A 26,555-nucleotide genomic window follows, 5' to 3' on the forward strand; every position below is an offset into this window, starting at 1 on the left:
ATAGACACCTATAGAAAGAGGCTTGTAGAAATGTTGGGGTTTTCCAGGCAACTTCCCATTTCTGATAAAGATTAGACAACTTGTGCGATTAGGATGTGTCTGCAACACACGTGTGTTTTCATACACTATTCTGGATTCCAAGCACCATTCAGAGTGAAGCTAGCATTATTTAAATCTACGGACTCAACTTTCGAAGAAATATGAACATAACCACTTGCTATTTTGCAGAACCATGAGCATTCCTACGCTGCACTTTCATAGGTTAGCTATGTCCTATACTTGTGTCTCTTTACACTGAACTTAACCGCTTTTGTCATTTCATTACCTATTTCCCACAATTTCCAAAGAATTCTGAAGCAGAAATATACTTAGCTCTTTCAAAGTAGTTTGGCTTAAGGAAGTAAAAAAAGAATAACCAGGCTAAGTCCTAAGTTACCGCTTTTAATGGAAGTATAAATTTTGTCGAAACCAGTTAAACTTGTTGCCTAGAAAATGGCATCAGCATCAGGCTGTGATGCAACGATCGCAAAGGAATCACTAAAAACACCTCAACCGCGGCTCCCAAATCGGACAACTTGTGAATACGGCGAGAGATTACTATTGCGTCTCTTGAAAGTGATATAGAGGCATCAAGAAAGTGTGTTTGTCTCCTTACACTATGCACACCAGCTGGCCCTGTATGTTGGGGTCAGATGCTTAAGCCTTGATTTCCTCATCTGTATAATGGGAAGAATGACGCAACCTCATGTCACAGTCTGAAGAGTAAATGAACGAAATCTATTTGAGGGCAATACTGAGTGCACTTAACACGCAACATGTTTGCTTAATTTTTGGTCCTTACCAAAAACAAGCCCCAGACCCTGTGAAATGTATTTCTTCTGATTTACACTTCTATATGTGATCATTTATCAATCCACTACTGACGGAGTAGGAATTTGGTTTGAGATAGTACCATACAGCATTTCACAAACCAGCTGTTGGTGTTGGTAGTGATGTGTATGTGTGTGTGTGTGTGCGTATGTATGTGTGTGTGTGTTTTAAATTTAGGAAAATCATGTTTCATGTACAGAACTGTCCTGGAATTTTGAGCATACAAGTTTGTTATTTCGAGCCATTTGATTAAATTTAACCACAGGAAACTCTTCCAAGTCCTAATGAAGCAGCATTTACATCTAAAAAGGGAGCCAAGCCAACAAACATCCTTTTCCAATATCTCTCTTTCAAACAACAGACTCCAATATAAGCTCCATGGTTTTCATTTCACTTTTATACCATCTCTCTGAGCTTTTGGAAACAGGTTAAACACAAGACAGGAGGTGGAGCACCAGTAGGTCTTTGGTGTAAAGGGTTGGCAGCAGTTCTACATACAGATATGTGTGCATGTGTACGTACACACACACACACACACACACACTTAAATACACAAAGAAAACTATAAAAATTTATTTTAAAGAAAGGCCATTAAAAAATTAGAAAACTATAGTGACTGACAGAAAATTTGAATTTGAATTCAGATATCAACCATATAATTTAAGACCTTTGAAATGAATGTACTTTTAGTTCATAACATAACACGTGATAGTTCAAGACACAGATTAGGTAAAACAGGCCTTTAAAGAAAGTTAAAATTACCTTTTCATTAAGAGAGAAAAGTTTTTTTGCCTCTAAACAAACCGATACAACTTGGAAGATTATAATTTTTTCATAAAAGACACATATACTTGCACACAATTTTATTGACTGTGTCATTACTAAGTTAAATTAAGCTGTTTCAATAACTGAAGAAGTTACAACTAACCGAAACAGCCTGGACATAGAATGCGATCTTATGATATTGCCAGGTTTCCAACATCACATTTATTCCATGCGATGGTGCACTTCAGCATAATAATGCGAGGATCCTAGGATGCAGCAGACACAGAAATAATGTCAAAAGCAATTCTTCACATTTGGATCTTACCACATCAAGTGCAAATAATGAACTTAAACATGAAAATGCAATTTGCTCCTTTTAAAGTATACATTTTTAACTCTTGCAAAAAACAACAAAAAAACCCCACCACATTCATTTCCAACGCCTCGCGGTAAAGAGGATGGCATCTATCACAAGTGCAGAGAATGTCTGAAGGATTTAGAAGCAATCTTTTCATAATGCTTCTTTGGGTGAGGAAGTAGAGTTATGAGTTGCTCAAAATTCATAAAGATTATTAAGTTTACATCCTCACAGAAGATCTGCCACCACTGCATCTCTCAGCTAGACTGTCAGCATCCCTGCCCAACTCTACTGAGAATAGGTCTCTGGTTCAGGACATTCATTCATTTTGTGGCATTAGTGCTCCAGTGTATAAAACAAAGATTCTGTCCCATTCAAAAATCAAACAAACAGAAACAAAAAAACAAATTGCCTCCAGTGGAACAAGGATACAATATCATAACTGAATTCAGGTACTCATTCTATCAATAACCCTGCATGGAAGTAACTTTAAAAGGGAAGTAAGTTGTTATTCCAGCAAGTTGATTCCAGACTATCAACTTGTGTGTCTGTGCCTGCTGGGCTATTTGAATGATTACTCTGTCCCTCAGTGCCCTCAGCTATGACTGACCGGGCACCCATGGCCATGACCCCTCACGGTAAGGAAGCTTCCTAAACAACAGTGAGCTTTCCTGCTTGATGAATTCCAACCTCACAGCTCATCTAAACTGAGCCTATGGGCTTCACGGTTTTCCTTCTTACTCTCCGCATAGGTCTACGGGAAGTTATGAAACATATTTTTCTAGTCCTCCCAGGAGCAAGGCCAGGTTCACAATTTGACCTCAGAAACACAGCAGTCCTGCAAAGCCAGACAGTCTGATAGAACTGAGTATTAGTGTTCTCTGCCTGGCCCAACACAAACCATAACATGCAGCAGGGAGCAATGTTGCTTGTGGGAAATGACAAGCAATGGATCAGTGGGAGAAAAATAATGGGATTTAATCACGTAAAAATATCCCAGGCACACAGCTCCCTTTTCAACAAGCTGCCCACCTCAGGTGAGGGCACAATGTTCTTCTGAAACCAACCACTTATAATTTACAAGGGAGCTACCTAGCCAGATCTTTTGATCAGATTAAGTTATAGGATTCTGGGCACACCCAGAGATGCTCCTTCCCTCACTTGAGTATATGCACCTCCTAGAATAATTTTAAACGCACATACAAAAACACCTATGTATGCATCACAGATGTCTTGGATGTGTGAGAAACGATCCCAGGAACAGGGCAGGCTCATGTGAAAGACTGTCACAGACTAATTAAGGACACTGCTGCTGAAAAAGGAAGGGTGACCCTGCAGTCTTATTTACACAATTTCCACCCAGAGGGCTGTGAAGTGGAGCCCCAGTGGGGGCATTTCTATCTGAAACCCAAGGGCACCTGCATTAAGGAAACCGGTGTAAATGAATCCCTTTGCTCAATGACAGAAGGAAAGACACCAATACTTCAATTATCTTGGTATGGAATCTATGTGCCGACCCTCTTGGATTCTACATAACAAGACACAGTTATCTCTTATTTTATTATTATTATTATTATTTGCACTCCACTCTGCATTCATTTAGAAGGAGGACATTTTGTGGCAAGAACAATAAAGCTCTTTAGGCAGAAGGTAGTGATTCAAAAATTGCAAAACCTCAGCTTTCAAAAATAGCCTAAGTGACCTCTTGCAGTACTCTGGCCACTCTAGCAAGCAGGAGGCAACCCCTGTGAAGAGCGAATTCTGGCAAAGTTCTCTCTTCACAGATGATGCACAGCTTAAGCTATAATGAGTTTTTGGGTTACAAATGCTGAACGCATTAATATTCCTTGATGATAATTATCACAGTATAAGCACCTTTCCCAATGTGAGTAGCATAAAGCAACTGAAGCAGCATTTTTACTACATTTGAAACAAGCTGGAAAATGGGATTTTCTACTCTTGTAACCTGGGGTCAACATACATCAAGCATTGAATATTAAACACACCTCTACATGAATCCCGCATCCCTTTCCTACCCTTCTGCTTCATGTATACCTAAAACTATCTCCTTTATCCATTCTTCATTATGAAATTCTTGATATGAACATACCTGTGACATATATTAATTCGAAAAAGAAATGTGTTTCCCCCCAATCACATGAATCCTATGTTTCTTCTTATGAGAAAACAAATAGCACATAAGATCAGTAAGCCATGCTTTACAGATGAGATGTGTCTCTCTGCAGTTTGAATGAATACTGTGGTCACTGGCTGCATATAAAACAGGATGAAAATTAGAATTGAGCAAACAGGCTCCTAGAAGAACCAAATGCATCACATACAAGACAAACTACATACAGCCTTTATCTTTATACTTTCAAAACTCATCATACGCTTAAGCACTGCAAGGTTTACATGTGAATTCTAAGCCACCAACATGATAACAGTCATGATGTCAGCAGCATTATTTACTGGCAATAGTTCGCTAAGGATCCTGGAAACCAATTTTCACTCCAGATTAAAAGAACAATTATTGTTATTTGGATAATAACCATCAAATATTATAAGAAGAAATTGATAAAGGTGATTCATTATGCATTATATCAGCAGTATCTGTCTAAGATTCAGTGTTTGCCTAGCATACCCCAAACGGATGCTGTATAGACTTCACTTACTATACCCCAACTGGATTTCATAATATGCTCGGAATAAACTATAAATTGACTTTTCCTCATCTCTTTTTCTTCCTCTCTCTCTATTTAGTGAAAAAGAAAAAAATGTCTATTTTAAAGCTCAACTGATACTAGGATGGCTCAAAATCATTACAATATAAGAGCCTCCTTTTTAAAAAGCATGCTATAGTATCATTTTAAGATTCTATGTAAATAATCCCAACAGCACTCTGACTTAACAGTGACAAAATGAAAGCCAGTTCGAACCCTTAATCCAAAGAATGGGAATTGATTTAGGTATTTTTTTAGGTGTGAATCTGCTGAACTCATTTGTACCGTGTTACCCACACTTCATTTAGATAATATGCCATGCTATAACTGCCTCAAGTTCTGTAACATCATTTTTACTTATGTGCTGCAAAAATGTCTTCAAATCCCATTTGAATAGAAGGCAGGGTTATGAGGGAACCTTTGCTAAATAGTTAACAGCACCATCAGCTTATTAAATACTGTAATGTGAGAGCCATGAAAACATGATATACAGTGATTGCCTTTTTTCTAAAACTTAATGCTTCTGCTCATTTTGAACACTCTGCAAGCCCATTCATCAGCAGAACTGATGCATTTTAAAAAGTCCTCATTTACTAGCAGATAAATGTGGTTAGAGAACGTTTTTAGTGTAGAAATGATTGGAAACCTACTTGGTTTTACTGTGCAAAATTTGCTTTGCTCTGGCCTAGGGAAAAAAAAACCTCACAAAACATTTAAAAGGCTATTTTGAAAGAGCATGCAAAGGAACACTGTTTGAAATAAAAGAAAGTAGGGGGTATTCTTGGTTCACAGGAATATAAATACACCAAAACAAGGCAACAGATTTACAGACAGCTGATAAAGTACATGTATTCATCGAATCTGGAAATAGTATCTCAAATACACATCATATAACGAGATTACCCATCATGACGTTGCTTTTGACCATGACATTGTTGGCAGGTAATTTCATTTGCAACTATTCATAATTGCATTTTTTAGAAGAACGGGTTAATACAATTTTGCTTTAGTCTGATAAGATATTTTTAACTAAGCTTTTTTTTTTTTTTTAAAAAGTTAATCAGAAATTTTGTAGCCTGTTGCAGTGGGTAGAAAGTAGGAATTCTCTCTGAAAAGATACTTCTATTCACAAAGAGATACACTATAGTCTAATTTAAAGAACACCCCCTTTCCACTGGAGGCCTGCAGAGTGAGCGTTTATCCTGTAAACACTGTAACAATGATTATCTGTCCTCCCCTGTTCTCAGTGGAGACTCTTGCTTTGGAAAATGTCTTGTGGTGACTTACTAAATTCAGGCTATTTCAATTAGTATTACTGCACATTAAAAATTAATTGCATTACTGAGTGGATTAAGGTTTAAATTTCAATTCTACAGTATGTGCACTAGAAATGACAGCTAAAAATCAATGCTCCTTGGCCCACAATCGGAAGTATGTACACTTGAACAGCGCGGGCCTGGCGTCACCGGCCAAGCAGTTTTAAAAGACTTGATAGTTCAATTGAAGGTGTGTCAGCTCTAATTCTACATTTTAGTTTGAATGCTGCACAGTAGCCCAGCCTTAGAAAAAGAAAAACAGAACAACAGTTGACCTAACCATTTGGAAAAACAAATGGACACCGGTACTAAAATTATGACAACAAAGGGATTAAAATTCGCATATAATTATACCCAGGCTAAAACCTTGCTCATAACTCTGTTTAATAAGAACACAGGATCCTTGACTTAAATCCATACTATTTTTTTTTTTATTAGTTACTGAGTGACAGCAGTCGGTTGGGGGCAGGAAACAGGCTATTTTGTAGAGGCATTACTACTATGTACAACGCTCATAATAACTTTATTCTATGTTTTAAAGAAACCCAAGAAGATATGGAAAATACAAATCTTTTCCTTAAACAGCGATCCTATTTAAGCCCCCTTTATAAATTATTAAATCTCTTTGGGGGAAGGGACAAATGAGTTGATCATCCTGACGACAAATTTATTACATCTAGACGAAACGTGTGAAAAGAAATGGGTCACTTTTATTCACAGTAAATTTGTTCTTCTGAGAAGATGAAGATGAGGAACATTACAAACCAAGTCCACAGAGTAAAGGAGGATCAATAAAGGCCCACCAAGCCACCCAGGGTGTCTGGGTTTGGAACTGAATGGTGATTGGTATGTGCCTAAGAGAAAAAATGCTGCCTGCAATGTTCCTTAAGATGCCCTCTGTGGTTGCACCTGCACCGGTGGCCAAGAGCAAGTTCAGTGGCAAGAGAGTAAAGGAGATGGGAAGTAATAACAACAATAAAAAGAATAATCTGTTGCAAATGGACCCCGAGGTGTAGTAGTCATCCCCGTGCAACAATCATCCTTCACTGCAATTTACTGATGTGGCTTCATTACAATACAGCATATAAAGGGGCAACGTACATCGTGCACTCTTGAAAGCTATGTGGTTTGATGCAGCACACAACACCCTAGAAGGCACTGCTCGAGGAGCCAAGTCAGACTGTACGAAAGTGAAATTACCTATAAAAAAATTAAACAGAGATGTAACATGTGTACAGCATCGTGATACATGGGCAGGGGGTGGAAAGAGGGTAAAAGGTAGCAGGGAAAGGTGTTTCCTTAGTGAACTATTAAAGGCATTCCAAATTCATCTGAATTAAAACATCCTTTGAAGAGGTAACAACTTCTAGCTTTGTTAGAAGGAAAAGATAAAGGATATGATGTTTCCTGTTTGGGAAATAGAAACTTGCACTCTGTTTCCTATCCTGATTCTTCATAAAATGAACTTAAACCATGTTCTTAGGTGAACTTTAATACGGCACATTCAGGTTACTATTATGCAAAAGGAGAACACGATTCGCTTCTCCCACTCTGGCCTGGCTGTAGTTCAAAGCCTTACTTTTCAGTCAGTGCCCAGAAGATGCTGAAGCAATGTGTTAAGGCGAAAAAAGAGCTTCTTTCCTCACCAAGGATCATTGAGTATGTCATTGGTTAATTCTTGTTCTATGCTCCTCATTAACATGACTCTCAAGTTTCTGGTTATCATATCCGAAATATTAAGACATAATAACTATGAAGGTGCAGATAATTGGATATTAACCAGAACATACTTGACTGGGCAGGACGTAGGGCCCTGCTTAAACTAATCCTGAAATATATTAATCACCAATTAATGAAAGGGTTTCGAATTCATTTTCTATTATAGAACACCTCCGAGTATCTAAGCTTTTTCTAACAAAATGACTTGGAATAACAGGATAGAAATAAAGAACATGGCCATTTGATGGTGGACCTGAATTAATTCTTTACAGCCTGTTGTCAGGTAATCATGAAAACTATAGTTAAAGCCTTGATTACAGTTACGAAGCCGGATGCAAAGAAGAGGGGATACTTTTCAATGTTCAGCGGCCTTGGTTTAAATTCCAAATTTTTTCCTTTAAATGGCAGAGCCACAGCTAAATATTTCACCAGAGAGCTGTCATAATATTATCTGAGTCTTTCAGCCTAAGCAGACTGTAGCCCTCCAACCTAACAACAGATGTACTCTTAAAATAAAAACCAGTTAATGGGAGCCAGAGAGATCCAGCAAAGGCATGCTTTGTACATAGTAAACAGGAAGTAGTAAGAAGGTGATGAATATATCGAGGGATAAAAACCCTGACTAAGTGGTGGTTGAAAAGTCACCACCACTTAGATGGAAATAAAGTAATGCTGAGAAAAGAAAATGGAAAAAAAAGGAAAAGAAAACCGAAAGAGGAACATAGAGAAAAGGAAAGTCATATTTCTCTAAAATCCATGGGGCTGTGAGATTGTGCCTGATGTGTCACAGATATTCTCCTAGTTTGGTTGTAAAAGCCCCCACTAAGCTCCCTGGAAAAACTTCTGTACCTATTTCAGTGAGTTAGAGAAATTGCTACCAAAATGCTATTCTCATCTTTTAAAAAATGTCCAAGTACAGTATTCTCACAAAGAAATTCTAATACCTTTTCCAACTTAAAAGGTGTGCCCCCCAGATTCTCTGAAAAAAACTTACATTTTCATACACAAACTACTATATATAAAATAGATAACTAATAAGAACCTACTGTATAGCACAGGGAACTCTACTCAATACTCTGTAATGGCCTATATGGGAAAAGAATCAAAAAAAAGAGGGGATATATGTATATGTATAGCTAATTCACTTTGCTGTACACCTGAATCTAACACAACATTGTAAATCAACTATACTCCAATAAATTTTTTTTTTAAATGACTTACATTTTTAAGTCAGAGAAAACAAGGTGTTTGGATGAATGCAACGGAAGCAAGGGACTGAAATGAAGCCATCTCTGCCTTTTTCCTGCCTTTAGTCACTTAATTTGATGAAAATAGTTAAGAAAACTCCTGTTATCTCAGGGTTGTGAAAAAAATTCTGTTCTTTGTTGAATTTAATTTTAATAATTCTTAAATAAGCACTCACGGCAGATGAACTAAGATACACAGGCAAGTCAGCCCTTTTATCAACAATTTTGCCATAGAAATACACAAACATTTCAATGGCTCTTCATTAGCAAACAGATCAACAAGTGATATTTTAATGCCTGACTTTATTCCATCTCTGTGGGGACCGTAGCTGAGAGTGTGATGTACAGTACAGAGAAAGGAATCATCAGCCACAGCGTCCCAGGGCTCTCTCCATTGAGGACTTCGAAGCCTCTGCTTAAAGAGTGCATTTAATTGACTGATAGACAGTAGCTTCTTTGTTCACAGAAGACAGCGAAGTAATGGCAGCTTGAAAATCGTACCATCTACAGGGTCTCCTGAGACTAGTAACAGGGGGATATGTGTCAGGAATAAATAAATAATCTAATTATTAAGCCACTTCCTGTCAAGTTAACTCCAATTTGTTGGCTTTTGAAGGCAACAAAACGAGGCATTTTTCCTCATTATGCTTCTCTTTTTATACCAGTGGTAATCACAGGCGGATTAAAGGGTGCCTGATTGGTTTTTTTGTCAAGGAACTGAGAAGCAGCCAACAGTACAGAAAAACAGAGTTGGGGTTAGAAGAAATTTCATGCTTGTCTCCTTTCCAGCTCCCTAACAGCCCACATGGCTGCCCCATACAGAGCTGCCAGCTGTACAGCAAATGCGTACCCCTCCAACTGAGGCCTACCAGGCCACAGGCGCCATCCTGAGAGCTGTGAGATACCTTGCAATCTTGGCAGGTAGCTACTGCTGTCATAGGCATAATTCTAAAGGTGACCTAGGAAGCCCTATCAGCTCACCAAATGCAACAATACGAGCAGCTGAAGTTCAACGCCTACTCTCCATATTGGCTCCCTTTCCTTTGTTTACTGCTATGATTGGCCCCCCAAGTAGGAAATAACCTATGGAAATAGGTCATCAGAGACCTTTTCTTTTTATGTGCCTGAGCCGATCCTGTGAAAATAGGTCACGATGCCTATGCGTATGTGGGCCTGTGTGTGTGCGGGAATCGATCTTTTTATCTTTTGCTGGTGACTCTCCCCGCCCTCCATTCAGAAATGTTTTGCAAACTTCATGCAGAAACAGACACCCACACTTGATAAACAACATATCAAACGGTGAGTGGAAACGGATATGCCCGTGGCATATTCTACTGCAAGTCAAAGGAGAGGACAAAACCGGAGCCAGAAGCCCTACCAACGTCTCTCAGACAGTCACATGGAACCTTCTATCTGGCACAGACTCTGCCCAGCGTCTCTGTATGGAGCTTAGGAAGGAAGGCTGGCATCCCGTAATTCTTCTTGGGAACAACGTTCTTCTGAGGTCTCTTTTAGGACGATGTGTTCTAAAAAGTAACAAGAAACTGTATCTTCCACCCGTCGGTGGGCTCAGTGAAAACCCCCAGGCTCACAGAAAATTAACATCAGGAGAAATGTCTAAGAGGCTGCTTTCTTAGGGGCTTGTAAATTCGAAACTGCACTAGCTGCCAGTATCTTTACTCTTGTAAATCAAAGCTGCTAGGTACAGGCTAAAACACAAAACAAGGATAAACATCCTGATTTGTCTTTTAAAAGCTTAACACTGAAATAATAGAGAGGCTCAAAGATTTCCTTGAAAAGTTGCTTCCGAAATAAGAATCCAAATAATCAAGATGAGTTCTTGAAAACTGTATCTTATTCCAAACAGATTTTTTTTTCTTTGAAAAGATCTTTTTGCTTTCATATTAAATTGTCTTTGTTTTTAGAAAGGCTGATGGTAGCGGAGCTTGATAATTTCCTGTGTCACCACTTTGCACTTGGTAAACGGTGTAGCTGTGTTCTATTTATGCCTGCGTATGTCCTTTCTGAATACGTCTTGAATTTTTGTTAAATTGTGCAGATAATTAAACCCTCTTCATATTTACAGTCTGCTTCACTGGTACCATGAATTCTGTTTTCAGTTACTGCCTGCAAATCCCCTCTCTGAACAATTGCATACGAAGCAATAACACTTCATTTTACATACGTTTTATCTGATGTCCCCATACAGAGCTGCCAGCTGTACAGCAAACGTGCGGTTCTCAAACTGAGGCCTACCAGGCCACAGGCGCCATCCTGAGAGCTGTGAGGCACCTTGCTGTCACTGGCAAGCTTCCGTGCTGTCACTGTGACCATCACTCCACACTTCATACAACTTAAAATCATCTGATTATTAGAATTTGTGGCCCACACTCCATTTTATCCTTTATTTAATCTATCCCCACATCACACATTTGTTTAAATGTTTTGGCTGCTTTACAAATCACGCAGCCATCTGCACAGTAGGTGTGACACCATTTTTTAGACAAAAGTTACGTGGCAAACAGAGATAAAGTCATTTGAGATGCTTTGGTGTTTGTTATTCTGCCTGGTTCACTTGGACCAAGTCTAAGAAATAAATAGAATGATCTGTGTAAATCGATGAACATCTATAAGAAACAACACCCAGCAGAACACGGGGTGTGCTCCATTACCTACGTTAATATCATGACAGCTGAGGAGAGATGACCTGGCCCACTTCTCATCTCTCCTGTACAGATGGCTATTAAAGAGAAAGTATCCCTTTTGTATGGTCCATGTAGAAACCCTTTATGGGCTTTCCAAATAAGCCAGCATTGCCCACATGAGGGTAGCTTCCTGTTACCATTAAACTGCCCAGATTTCATCTTTTTTAATTCAGCTCTGGATGAAACAAGCCAGGATTTCAACATATTTAACACCAAATGCTTGTTTCTTACTTCCCCGAGTTTTGTAAGCAATCAACTGAAGATGACTTAAAAAAAAAAAAAATTCAATAGTCTTCTCATTTAGAATTCATGTAAACTCCAGAGAACCTAAGGACTTGGAGCTTCTTAGGACAGCGCAGGTAGACACGTATCTATACACCCACACATATATGCACTATTGTAGATTCATTCTATTCATTTTTTTTTAAAAAGCAGCCAATGAAAGCTGAGAGTGTAAAGGGCAACATGGCTCTTTATCTTCCTATGCAGAGATCCATATCTTTGGATATTTCCCCTTCAGACACATAAAATCCAAAACCATTATAGGCCTCAAAATATTGGTTTTAGTCTATTCTAAAGCAAGAGCACTCAAGCTGAAATGTTTCAGAGGTGATGCTGAATGTCACAGAACTATAATGAAGATTAGTACGTAGCGCACCATCCACTAAAGAAATGGAAAGAAAACAATGCCATTTGTGACCCTGGGCACCGAACAAATTGCAGAACATGCGGATGTCACCTGCCACAAGCACAGACTAAAATTCCACCACACTGTACAAAACTGGCCTATGCATTCCTTTTGTCTTGATATCAGTCCTTCATAGCACGTGTAACGTAATACATAGGGTAGATATCTTCCCACGTGCACTGTGGAAAGCTTGAATCATTTCACGATCTTTTAAAAATTGTAACTATCCATAAAACACTGAGTATTAGAGATCTGAATAAAAATAGTTAATATCTATGCATCTGTGTTTTTGTATTAGTTGTCATTCACAGTCCCAAATTCTAGCTTTGCTTTTCTAAAAGATAAATACGTTTGCTTCATCCAAATACTCTAAGCATCGCCCTTGATCTGCGACATGTTTGTTAATGACTATTTGTGGATTTTCCTATTTTTTCGCAAAAGAGTGTACTCTGCCACCTTAGATACAATTTTGCTATTACATCACTTGTCTTTCTGATCAGACGAAAAACAGAAAAAAAAAACTTACTAAGTGATCATCTCTAAGTCAATTTTTAACAACAATTCTTAGGTAAATGGTTTATATTCTTTCCCTTCATATTCTCCATAAGAGAACTATGAAAGCAAGGGCTGGAAATAGCCATAGCTATATAATGACCACTTGTCCTCCAAAGGCCATGACTGTAGTCATCAATTCCAAGGATAATGGTATTTCTCCCCTTTGATCATTTCTTTGTCAAGCTGACTGGCCTTCGATGGTGAGCTTACTGCCGGTTGTCTACCACCAGCCGCTCGCAATTTGCTCCCTCTGTTTCACGAGACAGTTGTCTGTGGCTGTTTGGAACACATTGGTCTCTTTGGGGATTTACGCGCTAGTTGCAATGCCAGCCTCCGTAGTGATCGAAATTTCTTTCTAACTAAAATAGATAATTAGAGGCTGGTAACTATTGGTCAAGAATTATCAGAGTGAAAAAAATTAAGCTTCTCATAAATAGTTCTTGGCAATGTCATCTCTTTGTATTGTCGCATGCCTAACAACCCTTTATTCAGAGCACTTACAAATTTGCTCTACTGCTGTTGAGCCTCATAATTTTATATGAGGCAATCCCTTTCCTGGGTTAAACACGTTTACATTCTCTTGTCTCATCACGATCTGTGCTAATCCATACCAAATAATAATAATAACAACAACGATAATAATAATAACAGAAATCTCAAAGAGGAAAAAAACCAATAAATATTTACTGTGCTGATAAGAAGAGACAAGTGAATAATGAATTAAAGGACACAGTGCACATGGCTTCTTTCTGTATTTTCAGGTCAAAAGCCAATGTAAACTATGTGAAAGGAACAAAGGAAGACAAGAAAAAATTTCTCATCTGTGCAGACTTTAAAAGAGGGAAATCTTTTCCCCAGGAAAGCTGTTAAAATGTTTCGTAGCTCTTTGTGTGTGTGTGTGTGTGTGTGTGTGTGTGTGTGTGTGTGTGTAAAGAAGAAGAGAAGAGAAACCTCTAAATAGCCACTGGTCTGATTTCTTACTGAAACGGTGTCAAAATGCAATCGAGACTGAGGTTTTCTTTTTTTCCTTAATAGACATAAGTCAAATCCCGAATGCATTTTTATTGAGTAATTATTCCTGCAACTCAAACCATGTGTTCACACCTAGCTGCAAAATGGCACTTATGCAGAACATCTCCAGTGTATACCTGGTAGAAACACTGATGGTTTTCCTTTCACAAATGTCCCTGGCCAAAAGCCTGAGACTAGCATATCCAGAAAGAAGCGTGGAGGTTCCCTGACATTGAAATTGCATTAAAACATGTGGGCTACGTAGAAGCAAATGCAACTGACTTGGTCAAAGAAGGAATTTAAAGTTACACCTCACTGAGTCATCTGCAGACCTTGTTTTCCATCAGGTGACATAATCTTTCCCCAGACTGACTGAAATGGAAAACAAAATCTGTGAAAACACTATAGACCCTCTTAACAAAAAGAGTAAGAGGCTTTTCAGATAGCCTCTAATCTCTCTTCCCTGCTAAATGTCTGGTTGAGATTATTTTTTGATTAGACAAAAAACATACACAGATACACAACCTAAAAATACCTACCCTCAACGGAGGTATTTTAGCCAACAAAATCATGCTGCCTGCCTCATTTGAAAAACTAAGCATCACACTGGGATTTTAAAAAGGGATATCTTAGCTTTTGTGACATCCTCCCCTTACACATTCTCTCTCTCTAGATATTAACAATGCGAGGAAGTGTAGGGACTTGGATGCATGGTCAACAGATGTAACAATTAAATGGATACTATTCATTTGTTTGGGCCTCAAGTGCAAGAGAATTACATATTTTATTATTAAAAAATAGCATGAATATTAACTAACTAGGCCCTCTGTGAAAAGGAATAGAATTTGCTTCTCTGATGGAAGGTGAATTGTTAAACGCTCAGATCCCAAGAGGAGACGAGTGTCATATTAATCCACCATAAGGTAGAGGGGGGAAAGCTTTGGGAAAGCACTAATGATGCAAGGAATATTGAGAGAAATACTAAGGGAAAGGTATAAAGCAATTTAAAAAAAGGGCCAGGACAAACCAATGAACGTTTTGGACAAATGATACCAAAATCAAGAATTCCTCTCACGCTCAACATTCCATTCAGATTCTACGTGTGCAAAAGAACATTAATACTGTGTTGAAAATATATTCCATTTGTTCATCTGGGCCCTGGGATAAATAATAAATCCAGAACCAGAAACATGTTTACACAGACTAAAACTAATCAGAAGCACAACGATTCACTAACTTTTCCACAGGCTGCAAACTTCCAAGAAATATTCTCACTAAAGCCCATGTAAAACTGTAGCATAATGCAGAACCATGAATGACTCTCACCAGTAAACTCTACTCAAGAAATAAAGAGATGGAAAATATTAACACTCATTATTTGGAAAGAAGAATTCATTTTTTCTAACCCATGATGCCCCCCACCCCAAGTCCATTTTGAAAGTTTATATAGAGTATTTTTTTTGGAATCCAAAATAGAAAGGAAAATAGAAGAAACATTTCAATCTCTCTTACACATTGTCATTACCTTCTAAACACTCAGTAAAACTGTCAGTGTTATTCTGACACATTTAAGAATAGGCCATTTAATGTATAAGAAAATCACTAATAATATTAGTACTTAAATCTCGAAAATATAGAGATAAAGTGACCAATATTTTAGACCAATATTTTAGCTCTTAGGTATATGTTCCATTTTGCATAATTAAGCAGTTAGTCTTTTATAAACCATAATCCTCCTAAAGACCATCATTTGAAAACTATAAAGCAAATCCTATTGAAAACCTATTAATAAAGTTTCCAACATTCTTTTGACTTCATTTTCATTAATATCTACAAGAGCATTACAAGTTTTGTTATAGCTGGTTTTAAGGACCGGTAACTATAGTTGGAGCAACCCTTCCACTGTACGTTCTCAGAATGCAGTTGATTAGTGTATGATAAAACTTGTTTACCCCTGAAAATGAGTTCAGAGTCTAAAATGTTGAATTTTCTTTCCTTTCTTACAGTTTGATAGTAGGAGACCATGAGGTTGATCAGACTTTTAAAATATTATATCACAATTATTTACAGTATTATAAAACACCATGAAAGGAGTATGAAATAAAAAACTCTCATAGCGTAAAAACACAAATGAATGACAAAAATAGTATAAAGTAATAGCAATTGCCATTTTACTAGTAGAAAAAGATCTGCTTGATAAAGTTTAATTGGCTGGTAAAATTCTTAGTGTTATTACTAAGTGCTTATCAAATTAAAAACATAGGAGGTAACCCCAGAGGAATTAAGGGATAATGGGACAATATGAGTAAGTGAAAAAATTATCCTTTTAGTTCTAGCCCATGTGATAAATGCAAAATCCCTGAAAACAGTGGCTTAGAGCGACTTCAGAGATCTTTACCCAAACCGCTTTTACAAAGATCTGTGTAAAATTTGGTGGGGAATAAAAAATGATGACTGAATTCTTTTTTTTTTTTTTTTGACTGAATTCTTAATGTGATCTTTATGATAATGATTATTTCCAGGCTGTTGAAACCATACATATAAAATTATTTTACGGCAATTTAAATTATTTATGTTTCCCTATCACAAAAACTCACCATTCTACATTTTGATACAGATGCTTAAGCAACACACAGCACTGCCATTACCATAATAACTTCTGAAATTAAAACCTGTCTAAAACTCTATGGAAAGCTAACATCCAGTTCATTAACCGTTCCTGTTAGTTTTCAATAATGCAAAAATGATTAGAAGTTTAATTTGTTAATCACCTGTGTTTTGACTGGCAGTAGATATATAATCCTCTCCAGAAGTCTAAACTAGCCCTTGCAGAAAATAAAATGTGCTAATGTCTTATCAGGCCTAATAATAGTAATAAAAAAATCAATCATGCTTAGGTAAATCATTGATGGTTGAACAATTAATTCATCTTTAACTCTGCTTAATTATATAGGCATTGATGTACACAAGGAGGAGAAAAATCTATGGGTAACAATGTTTAGAGTGTCACTCACCAATCATGTGATTTGCAACATGCACCTGAATATCCCATTCATTGTAGAAAACCATCTGACACTTGATGCACTGATAGGTCTTCTTCTGAGAAAACAAGTATAAACAGAATTACTTAGACACGTGCATTTTTTAAATTTTAATTTAAATTTTTAAAAAACCCAACCCTATCTACTCACAGCATTTTCTTGAGACCTTGGTCTCATATATGTTGTTAACCAAGCTTCTGTGAGGCCACTTGGGCAAAATTCTATGTCCTTACTATGACCTTATGGCTTGATCCTAACACTATGCTTTTAGTTGCAAACAGTTGGAAGAAACGAGGGCACATAATTATGGCATAATATATGTTTAAATATGTCTAAACTCAAAAACAGAAGTTGGTATTAAAAAAATATCTGTAACACACGGCTGAGTTTCAGAAACCGATGTCTTTGAAGATCAGGCACACTTTCATTCTGACCAACATAACTGTGGTGTTGTTTCTAGATATTTGTAAGTAAAATAGCCAATAAGTTAAGATTCACAAAATGTAGCTAAGAGATTTAGAGACGATAATTTTTAGGTGAAGTATGAAATTTAGATGATGTTTCAGAAATTGCTAAGTACTAGCATTTAAATACATATCTTCTATAAAGAAATCATGTCATATTGAACATTCTAACACCATTTTATCATTTTACACAAAAGTCTTGTGGATAGAACAGGATTTATTATAATTCTTGTATCATAAGTAAAGAAACTGAGGTCCAGAGAAGTAGAAAAATGTGCCTGATGTCACAGGGCCACACAGCTGGGAAGAGAAATAAGCTCTCTTGATTCTAAATGCGAGGCTCTCTGATAAAGGCAGCTTTTATGATTTCACATCTTTATTATTGTGTCCCCTATACAGCTCAGTACATATTAGATGAACTCAATAAGTAAAGTACTGCTTAAGTTTTCCAGAACACAGTTACATAAATGCCTTTATGATGAAACTTGATATTTACAATTAAAAACCACCTTGGAAAACAAAATAAAGCCTTATGAAATAATCCATTTGAAACACTCCCAAAAGTGAGAAAATGACATTTGTAAAATCACATCAATGACAGTTTGTTGAGGCATTCTTATAGAATTATCACTTCATCAGCAGTCATATAAAATTGTTTTACAAACAGTAGCAATAGAAAATATCAGTCTGTCAACTGCAATTAATTTTAAAGAACTCAACAAAATAAAAGTTAAGCACAAAAGTGTAAATGCTGTTAATGTAAAGTTTTCTTAATTATTGTCACTTAACATAGTATTTGCTTCCGTAACAGAGGATGGTATTCCTTGAAAAACACAGCAGTGCAGATGTTATTTCCAGTGGAAGGTTTCTATATAATCTAACAGGCTTTGTACATTAGGCATGTTGTGAATTGAGTGTGCTAGGTCTAAATCTAACACGGACTTGAAAAACCCTGACAATCACCAAGGAAGATTTACTGCACTGAGCTGTTTACAAGATGCTTTTGATGGTAACATATAGAGCAACATGTGTTGCGTAAATAACATCTATCCCTTTTTTAACAATATTTCCCTTTAGAACTAGTTAGAAAATATTTCTTACTCCCAGATGACCTACATTATATATTGTTTATTAGCATACTTCCAGCATTATTCCTGATATGTGACCTTGCTGAAAAACAAAGAAACATAAACTTAATGGCTAGTCTTTTCTCTTGTTAGCAGAGTAAAACATACAATATGTCGAAAACTGTCTCCAAAAATGATGACTGATGAATATGTTGGCAGAATATACTAGGGCTTTTTTTTTTTTCCTGGTCTAATAATAAAGAATAAAATCACTTGACAAGCCAAAATAATAAAATACCAGCACTTACTATTGCCTTCAAAATGAACTAACACATTTGAAGATCTATGTTTATAAGTTTTCTTTTATCATTGAAAGAAAATGCTTTTGTCACTACTGATAATTCAAATACTAATGCTACTCTTTAGACAACGTCCAAAATGTTACTTTCTATTCTTATTAACAAAGTCATATTCTGATCTACAAGCTCCTAAATTTGGGCCTAGATGGAGTAAGAATTTAATGTGATCAAAAACAACATACCATGGTCTTAAAATGCTGCAGCTTAAACTTCATCTCACTGTACATCTCACATTTCCCAAATACAAAGCAGTGATACACCAGTTGGGATGTGCTGTAGTTTTCTTTTTAAAGCCATGGTATAAAATTCATTTTTACCCTCAATTTTTTAAAAAAAAATTTTAAAATGACCTTTAAAACATTCCTTATTGTAATTATAGACTCTTCGCAAAATATTTGAAAGACCCCTGCCTGCCCGCTTCTCTCCCATACACCATCTTTAAGTAAAGTGGTTATAACCTCTGAAAGTGTTGGCCTTGCGGGGCTCATTCCCTTGGAGGTAAGGCCATTCCAGCTCTGTACAGCTGAGGTTATGAAGGAATTCTTCCTCATTCTAGGCCCAAATCGACTTTTCACCCATTGGTCCTAATGCTAGGCTCTGCAGCTATAAAGAAGAACAGGCTGAACTTCTTGTCTAAAATGACAGTGACATGAACCCCTTTTCAGACTGAAAATAGAGTTATGGTGTAAGAAATGCTTTGAGCAACTTTCACTATCCCTGTTACTTTCTTCCAAGTCAATCTTTTAACCAACAGAACCCCAAATTAAGCATAATACTCCAGGGGTGCCCTGACCTGTGCAGAGTACAGGACTGTCACCTCCCTTAGAACAGCTGCTTCCATCTATACAGAAGACAACAACAACAAAAAAAAAGTCAACTGAGATCATTTCTTTTAAAAGCAGATAAAAGTAGAAACAGAACTTCCATTGTTTGGGCCCCAGATTGGCCTTTATCAACGCTTAAGTTGTCAATTTACTTGAAATGTTAATTTAGTACAATTTTTAAAAGAGACTTTTTTTCATTAGCCTTTTTTAATGTGCTACTTGGGAGTGGGGTTGTCATTTCCTGATTGTTCTCTTTTGTTTTCTGATACTGATAGATGTAATTATCAAGGATACAACTTTTTCCCAGCACCTCATTATTTTTGATTGATTTTGAGAACAATTTAAATGTGCCTTTTTGACACTCTTGTTTTCAGTGATACTCTGGTTAAGGTACTCAGAGACTTTCAGAAAAGATCATCTCATAAATTAAAAAAAAAAATGATTAGGATCTCTAATAATGTATACTTTAAAAAACCACATTATTCTGATTAACCTCCCTCCCCATTCAATCTATATTCCATTAGGACTTAGGCTTCACATTTAGCCTCATCGAATTAAAAATATATATATACTTTGTAGTTGTAATTACTTTGATTTTTTTTTTAAACAAAACACTGAGTGTAAAAAAAGAAAATCAATGAGTCCATAGTAATCCTCAAAAACAGAAAAGGAAAAAAATTTCAGTTGCCACCATCAAAGTGACTATTACATGAACCTGTTGTCCTGAAAATTGGTAATTAAAGGCACAGAAGCATCATGATTTTTCAGAAGGTAGTGTAGTTCATGCCTTTTTGATGAGGGAAAGCTCTTTTTTACCGAAGGCTGACAGTAAGGGATGACAAAATTAGAAATTCACCATTTTGCAATGCCAATAAAATGGTCCAGGATAATCATTAATGGATGCTAAAACTATTAGGAGAAACGTTAGTCTCAGAGACACAATTTTCATCCTTTGATAACAGCAAAGAGAAAGACGTACCTTTCCAGAGACTTATCTGGTGGCAATCACTGTAACCAGACTATTTAGCTTTCCATTACTAATAATGGACATTATGTGTCTCTCAGCGTGATGCAGTATGAAGTATAATACATCATAATAAAGTATTCTTATCTAAAATGTATACCTGAGTCTAATTAAGCCTTTAGATGAAGCATTCTAATTTTTGGGAAATGCAGGGATAGAGGAACAAGTGTTTCTTTGAGGAAAAAACATTACACAAATCCAGAATAATCTTCAAAACAAATCAAGAATATTCTTGGCCTGTTATTTTCAAAAAGTTAACGTTTAAGGGGGAAAACAACTGGAGAGATTGTTCTCAAATGAAAGACAGAAAAAAGACAACTATTTAATGTAGTGTGAGGTAAATACAATGTGTGGTTTCTGAACTGGGGAGAAAACAGCTATAAAAAGGTTTTTGAGGAAATTGGGGAAATCTGAACATCAGCTGATTATTAGACAATATTGAGGGATTACTACTGTTAACTTTCTCAGATGTGATAATGGTATTATGATTATCTGAGTAAATGTCCTTTCTGTTAGGAGATGCATACCGAATATTTAGATGTGAAATGGCATGATGTTTGCAATTTACTTTCAAAAGATCCAGAAAAGAAGAACATATATAGTCATACACAGATAAAGCAAATACGGCTAAATGTTAACAATTATTAAATCTAGGCGCATGCTTGAACATTTTCGTAGTAACAAACAAGTGGGAATAAATGAATAGGGTAATTCATAATATGTAGTTTTGTCAACATTAAATCCCATCCCCTCTGTTCATTTTACATTCCCACACTTGGTGTACACCAAAAATAATTTGTGCTTAGTTGTTATAAATACCTTTGCAAACATTTTTGTATTGTTTGGAGGGATTCTTCTGATGTTTGTTTTTTACGAATCTAATGTATAAACCCTAAGAGGGCAGGAATCATTGCTGACATCCATTTCTGTAGTAAAGTAATAACAATTCCTTACAATTGCATCATGCTTTACAGTCTATAAAAACTCATATGGGTGAAACTCACTTGCAACAAAACTGTGAGAATAGATAAAAGAGGATTATCCTCATTTACAGATTAATTAAATGACTTGTCCCAAGTCATGAAGGTTGTGAATACCGTAAGTAAGGCCAATATTCTACCCTGTCTCCCACCCACTGGGTTTTTTTTTTTTTTGGCTGCATTGGGTCTTCGTTGCTCTGCGCGGGCTTTCTCTAGTTGCGGCAAGCGGGGGCCACTCCTCATTGCGGTGCGCGGGCTGCTCATTGCGGTGGCTTCTCTTGTTGCGAAGCATGGGCTCTAGGCACGCGGGCTTCAGTAGTTGTGGCGCACGGGCTCAGTAGTTGCTGCGCATGGCCTCTAGAGCGTAGGCTCAGTAGTCGTGGCGCACGGGCTTAGCTGCTCCGCGGCATGTGGGATCTTCCCGGACCAGGGCTCAAACCCGCATCCCCTGCACTGGCAGGCAGACTCTCAACCACTGCACCACCAGAGAAGTCCCACCCGCTGGGTTTTAACACAGTTTAAACTATGATCGTTCGCAGGCAAATTTACAATTGCATTTTAGGTGCATTTTGAAAGAAGGCTCTCCTTAGAATTGTTTACTGCTTTGGTCCTTGACAATGCCAGGGATGGTATGAGACTAGCTGATGACACTGAAGGAACAGTTTCTAGCCACTTTCACCGTAGGCTCCCAGTCCCAGACCCTTGACCAAGATCCACCGGGCAGAACTGGTTCCCCAAAGTCCCCCAGTTGCTTCAAGATTTTCTTTTGCTCTCAGTGTCTTGAAGTTTTATTGTCATATTTTCAACTGTATATTTATGTTTATTTGTCCTGCTCAATACTTACGGAACAATTTCAATCTGAGGGTTCAGGTATGTCTCCAATCCTGAAATCTTTCAGTGACCTTTTCTTCAGTTTTTAGGTCTCTCTCACACACTTTCCATTCACTGCCACTGGAGCTCCTGTTAGACACAGACTGGAGCCTCCCAATCTATCCTCCGTGTATCTTAACCATTTTTTCATTCATGTTTTAAAAATCGGCTTGTCCTCTATGTTCTGGTCTAGGTGATTTTCTCTGTACTTTTACAAACCATTGGTTCTCTCTTCACTGATGTTCAGTCTAGAGTTTATCCTATCTACTAAAGCTTTTATTTCAATGACTATTCGTCATTTCTAACGTTTCTAATTTTAAATACAAGTGCTCTTTTAAAAAAAATTTCTACTTGGATTTGCTCCAAAATTTGTCACTCTTTTTAGTGAAAATCATACTTTCATTTATCTTTCTAAGCTTCTAAACATACTTATTTCAAAGTCTTTGTCAGACTGCTCCATACAATTAATTTCTTCTGGAGTAGAATCTTGGTCTCATAGCGGTTGGGTTTTATTTGTCTGCTTTACTACATGAATCTAATGAATCGTTCACATATTTTGGAATCTTGGTTTGAAGCCCATTTTTAGCGAAAGGTTTTTATTCTATGTACTCATTCCTCCCTTTCCAGTACTTTTGCCATTGCTTCTACTAGGCCATCCAGGCTACCAGACCAGGCTAGGTCACACAGGGGCACTTCCTGTGTATCTGCTGTGCTACAGGGATGTCAGAGACACTGTGAGCTGAATCACAGGGCCAGCATATGGCTAATTCAGTTTTAAGTCACCAACTGTATCTCTCTTCCTACCCCTTTAACTGTACAGCTCACAGGCCCTAGATCCATGTATTGCTCAGCAACAGAACCTTTATTCTAGTTTCCTGTCATGAGCAATGAAGTTTCTCCCCAGGCCCTGCTTTAAGCAGCGGGTCTGGCTTTGTCCCATAGGTAATGAGAACTCTAGTTACCACTTCTTATTTCTGGAATAGAGTCCAGGAGACCCCTGGCTTCAACCCTGATAGCCACTTGGTTTTTAAATTTGGTTCTCAGATCTCAAAGATGGACAACTGTTTTGAGGCTGACTAAATCCATTTGGTTTTCTAACTTTCTATTTTGCCTATCATTGGTATATGTTTGGAGCATCAAAGCATGAAGTTACAGAGCCAGTTTTCAAGGACATCCCACAGCCCTCAGGCCTCTCTGTATCACCAATCCAAAACTTTGGCAGTGGCCATCAAGGAAGAATTAGTCTCAGACTCAATCGGGACCCCCTGAAATTAAGATGTGCACAATGATGCTATAAAATACCCATTCCAAATATAATCACCAGTCTTAGTAGGAAAGCAACTTTAGGATTCTCTTTCTGCAATTAGTTACTATGCAGTGGCTTCATCATTTAGCTGTGTGACAAATCATTTAATGACCCTGAGTCTTAGTTTCCCTCCCTGTAAATCAAAAATAATAAAACTTACATTTATAGTTGATGTGAGAAGCAAGTAAGAACTATATAAAAGTGCTTAGCTTAGTACCATGCCTACCATGTAGCATGTCTGCATTAAATAGTAACTACCTTTATTACTCTTTACTTGACAGGATATTAGGGGGATGGAATGAAATACCCGATGAGCTGTATGGCACAACAAAGTTGCTTGTCAAAGATTATTTCTCACTGTTGTATGTGGACTTTAAAACCATATTAAAATTTCCCTAAACTAGAATCCAGTAATTTAGACTGTATGGAAATTAGCAAGGGCCAAACAAATGTTTATTAAATAAAGCTTTAAAAATTAATTGCATAAAGAATGTCACAAGTTGGTGACAGGGTTGTGGGGTGGGAAGGAAGAGGAGGGTAGAACATGTGAAAAAAGGTTCAACCTCACTTGGAAAAAAAGCTGTTTTCAAGGACTATAGCAATATCCATTACCATTTCAAGAACAAATATATTAATTACACATGAGACATATATTTAAGATCAGTGGCACCTTTACTTGGCAGTATTTCGTTGGCAAGCAAATGGATATTATATGTGAATGAAAATAATGAACCTACAGCTTTCCACAAATACTCAATACTTCAGACATTTTAGTAATTTGGTTTGGTCATTTTCCAATTCTGAATTTGTGTGAAAATAAGTCACTGAACAGAGAGGGGAAAAAAAATGGGTGAAATTAAATGAAAGCTACTAATGATGAAAAGCTCACCCAAATAATTCATTAAAAAAACACCAGTATCAACTTTCTATTGTGTGTTTTCATGGCGGTTAAAAGGAAGACATTATTGTCTTACAGATGTAGTTAATGTCTAGACATTAAGCACTATATAACACTTTACACAATGCCTGGCATGTACTAAAAGTTCAATAACCAAGAGGTAGTACAAGGAGGAGGGAACACACACAAAGATTAAACTGTTATAAGTATTCAATATTTTGCCCACCTAACATGGCAAAGCATTAAATGGCAAACCAAGTACCAGTCAATGTTGGCAAAGAGAAGACAGTGAAAACATACCAGATAGGCATGGGTTAATATGGTCTACAAGAATCAGGAAAAGCTCCCTGGGAGAGAAAAGACTTGATCTGAGGTCTAAAATGGAAATAATTTCCTTGAGTTCAAAACCCAGATACAAAATGTCTAGTACATGCCAGGCAAGTTGCTCACAGTCTGGTGGGGGTATTTGGTGGAATGAGGAAGGTGATTCAGAACAGCAGAAGGGCTAAAGAAGATTGCTCTGGACAGGAAAAAGAGAGAGACAACAATCTAGTCAGAAAGAATCTGGAAAAGGATTTTTGCTTTAAATGATTCATTAAAATGCATTTTTTTCTTTTAATTATAGACAAATTTTGCACAGGTGCATGTGGTATAAGAAAGGAAAAAATATTTATCTTTACAAATAAAATCCAAAACTCCATGAAGATATAAATTTAAGTTACTAGTAACTTTGAAATCAAGGGGTAAAAAAAGTTGAACCATTTTTCAGCTTCTCTTGGGTTCTCTTTGAATATTAGATAAAACGGCATTAGTTTATTTCAAAGGTATCATCAGTAGTCAAAAAACAGGAAATAATTGAATCTGCAAAAAAAAAAAAAAATCCAACTGGTATTCATTAAAAAACAAAACCCATGTCAAAGATGGAGTAATTTCCATGAGTTATACCAGACAAATTTCATGGAAGGAATTTATTACCTTGAAGTTCAGGGAGAATTATTTTATTTTTTTAAGTTTAAAATGAATTGTCGGACTTCCCTGGTGGCGCAGTGGTTAAGAATCCGCCTGCCAATGCAGGGGGCACGGGTTCGAGCCCTGGTCCGAGAAGATCCCACATGCCGCGGAGCAACTAAGCCCGTGCATCACAACTACTGAGCCTGCAGCCCGCGAGCCACCACTACTGAGCCGACGTGCTGCCAACTACTGAAGCCCACACGCCTGGAGTCCGTGCTCCACAGCAAGAGAAGCCACCGCAATGAGAAGCCGGCACACTGCAATGAAGAGTAGCCCCCGCTCGCCGCAATTAGAGAAAGCCTGCACGCAGCAACGAAGACCCAAGGCAGCCAAAAATATATAAATAAATAAATTTATTTTTTTAAAAATAAAATGAATTGTCTCCTAACACATTTATTTATTTCCCTCAAAATTTGCCTTTTTATGTTCTTGAACTTGATGTCTAACATTAAAAACTGAATTTAAGGGGCTTCCCTGGTGGCGCAGTGGTTGAGAATCTGCCTGCCAATGCAGGGGACACGGGTTCGAGCCCTGGTCTGGGAAGATCCCACATGCCGCGGAGCAACTAGGCCCGTGAGCCACACTACTGAGCCTGTGCTCCGCGACAAGAGAGGCCACAATAGTGAGAGGCCCGCGCACCACGATGAAGAGTGGCCCCCGCTTGCCGCAACTAGAGAAAGCCCTCGCACAGAAACGAAGACCCAACACAGCCAAAAATTAATTAATTAATTAATTAATTAATTAAAAAAACAAA

General features: G+C 37.4%; 1 protein-coding gene across 8 annotated transcripts in view; it reads right to left on the reverse strand.

Moving 5' to 3' along the window:
- ZNF521 (zinc finger protein 521) overlaps positions 1-26,555 on the reverse strand; it is a 287,757-nt gene that overhangs the window by 115,569 nt on the left and 145,633 nt on the right. For 6 of the 8 annotated variants that reach the window (XM_068563426.1, XM_068563421.1, XM_068563422.1 and 3 more), the window contains one exon: positions 16,972-17,056. In XM_068563426.1, the coding sequence (XP_068419527.1) occupies positions 16,972-17,056 (85 nt within the window). Of the gene's footprint in view, positions 1-1,815; positions 1,902-16,971; positions 17,057-26,555 lie in introns of those variants that run through there. The other 2 variants (XM_068563425.1, XM_068563423.1) reach the window with 2 other exon arrangements.

Source organism: Eschrichtius robustus, chromosome 14 (genome assembly GCF_028021215.1).
Source record: "Eschrichtius robustus isolate mEscRob2 chromosome 14, mEscRob2.pri, whole genome shotgun sequence".
Taxonomy (NCBI): domain Eukaryota; kingdom Metazoa; phylum Chordata; class Mammalia; order Artiodactyla; family Eschrichtiidae; genus Eschrichtius; species Eschrichtius robustus.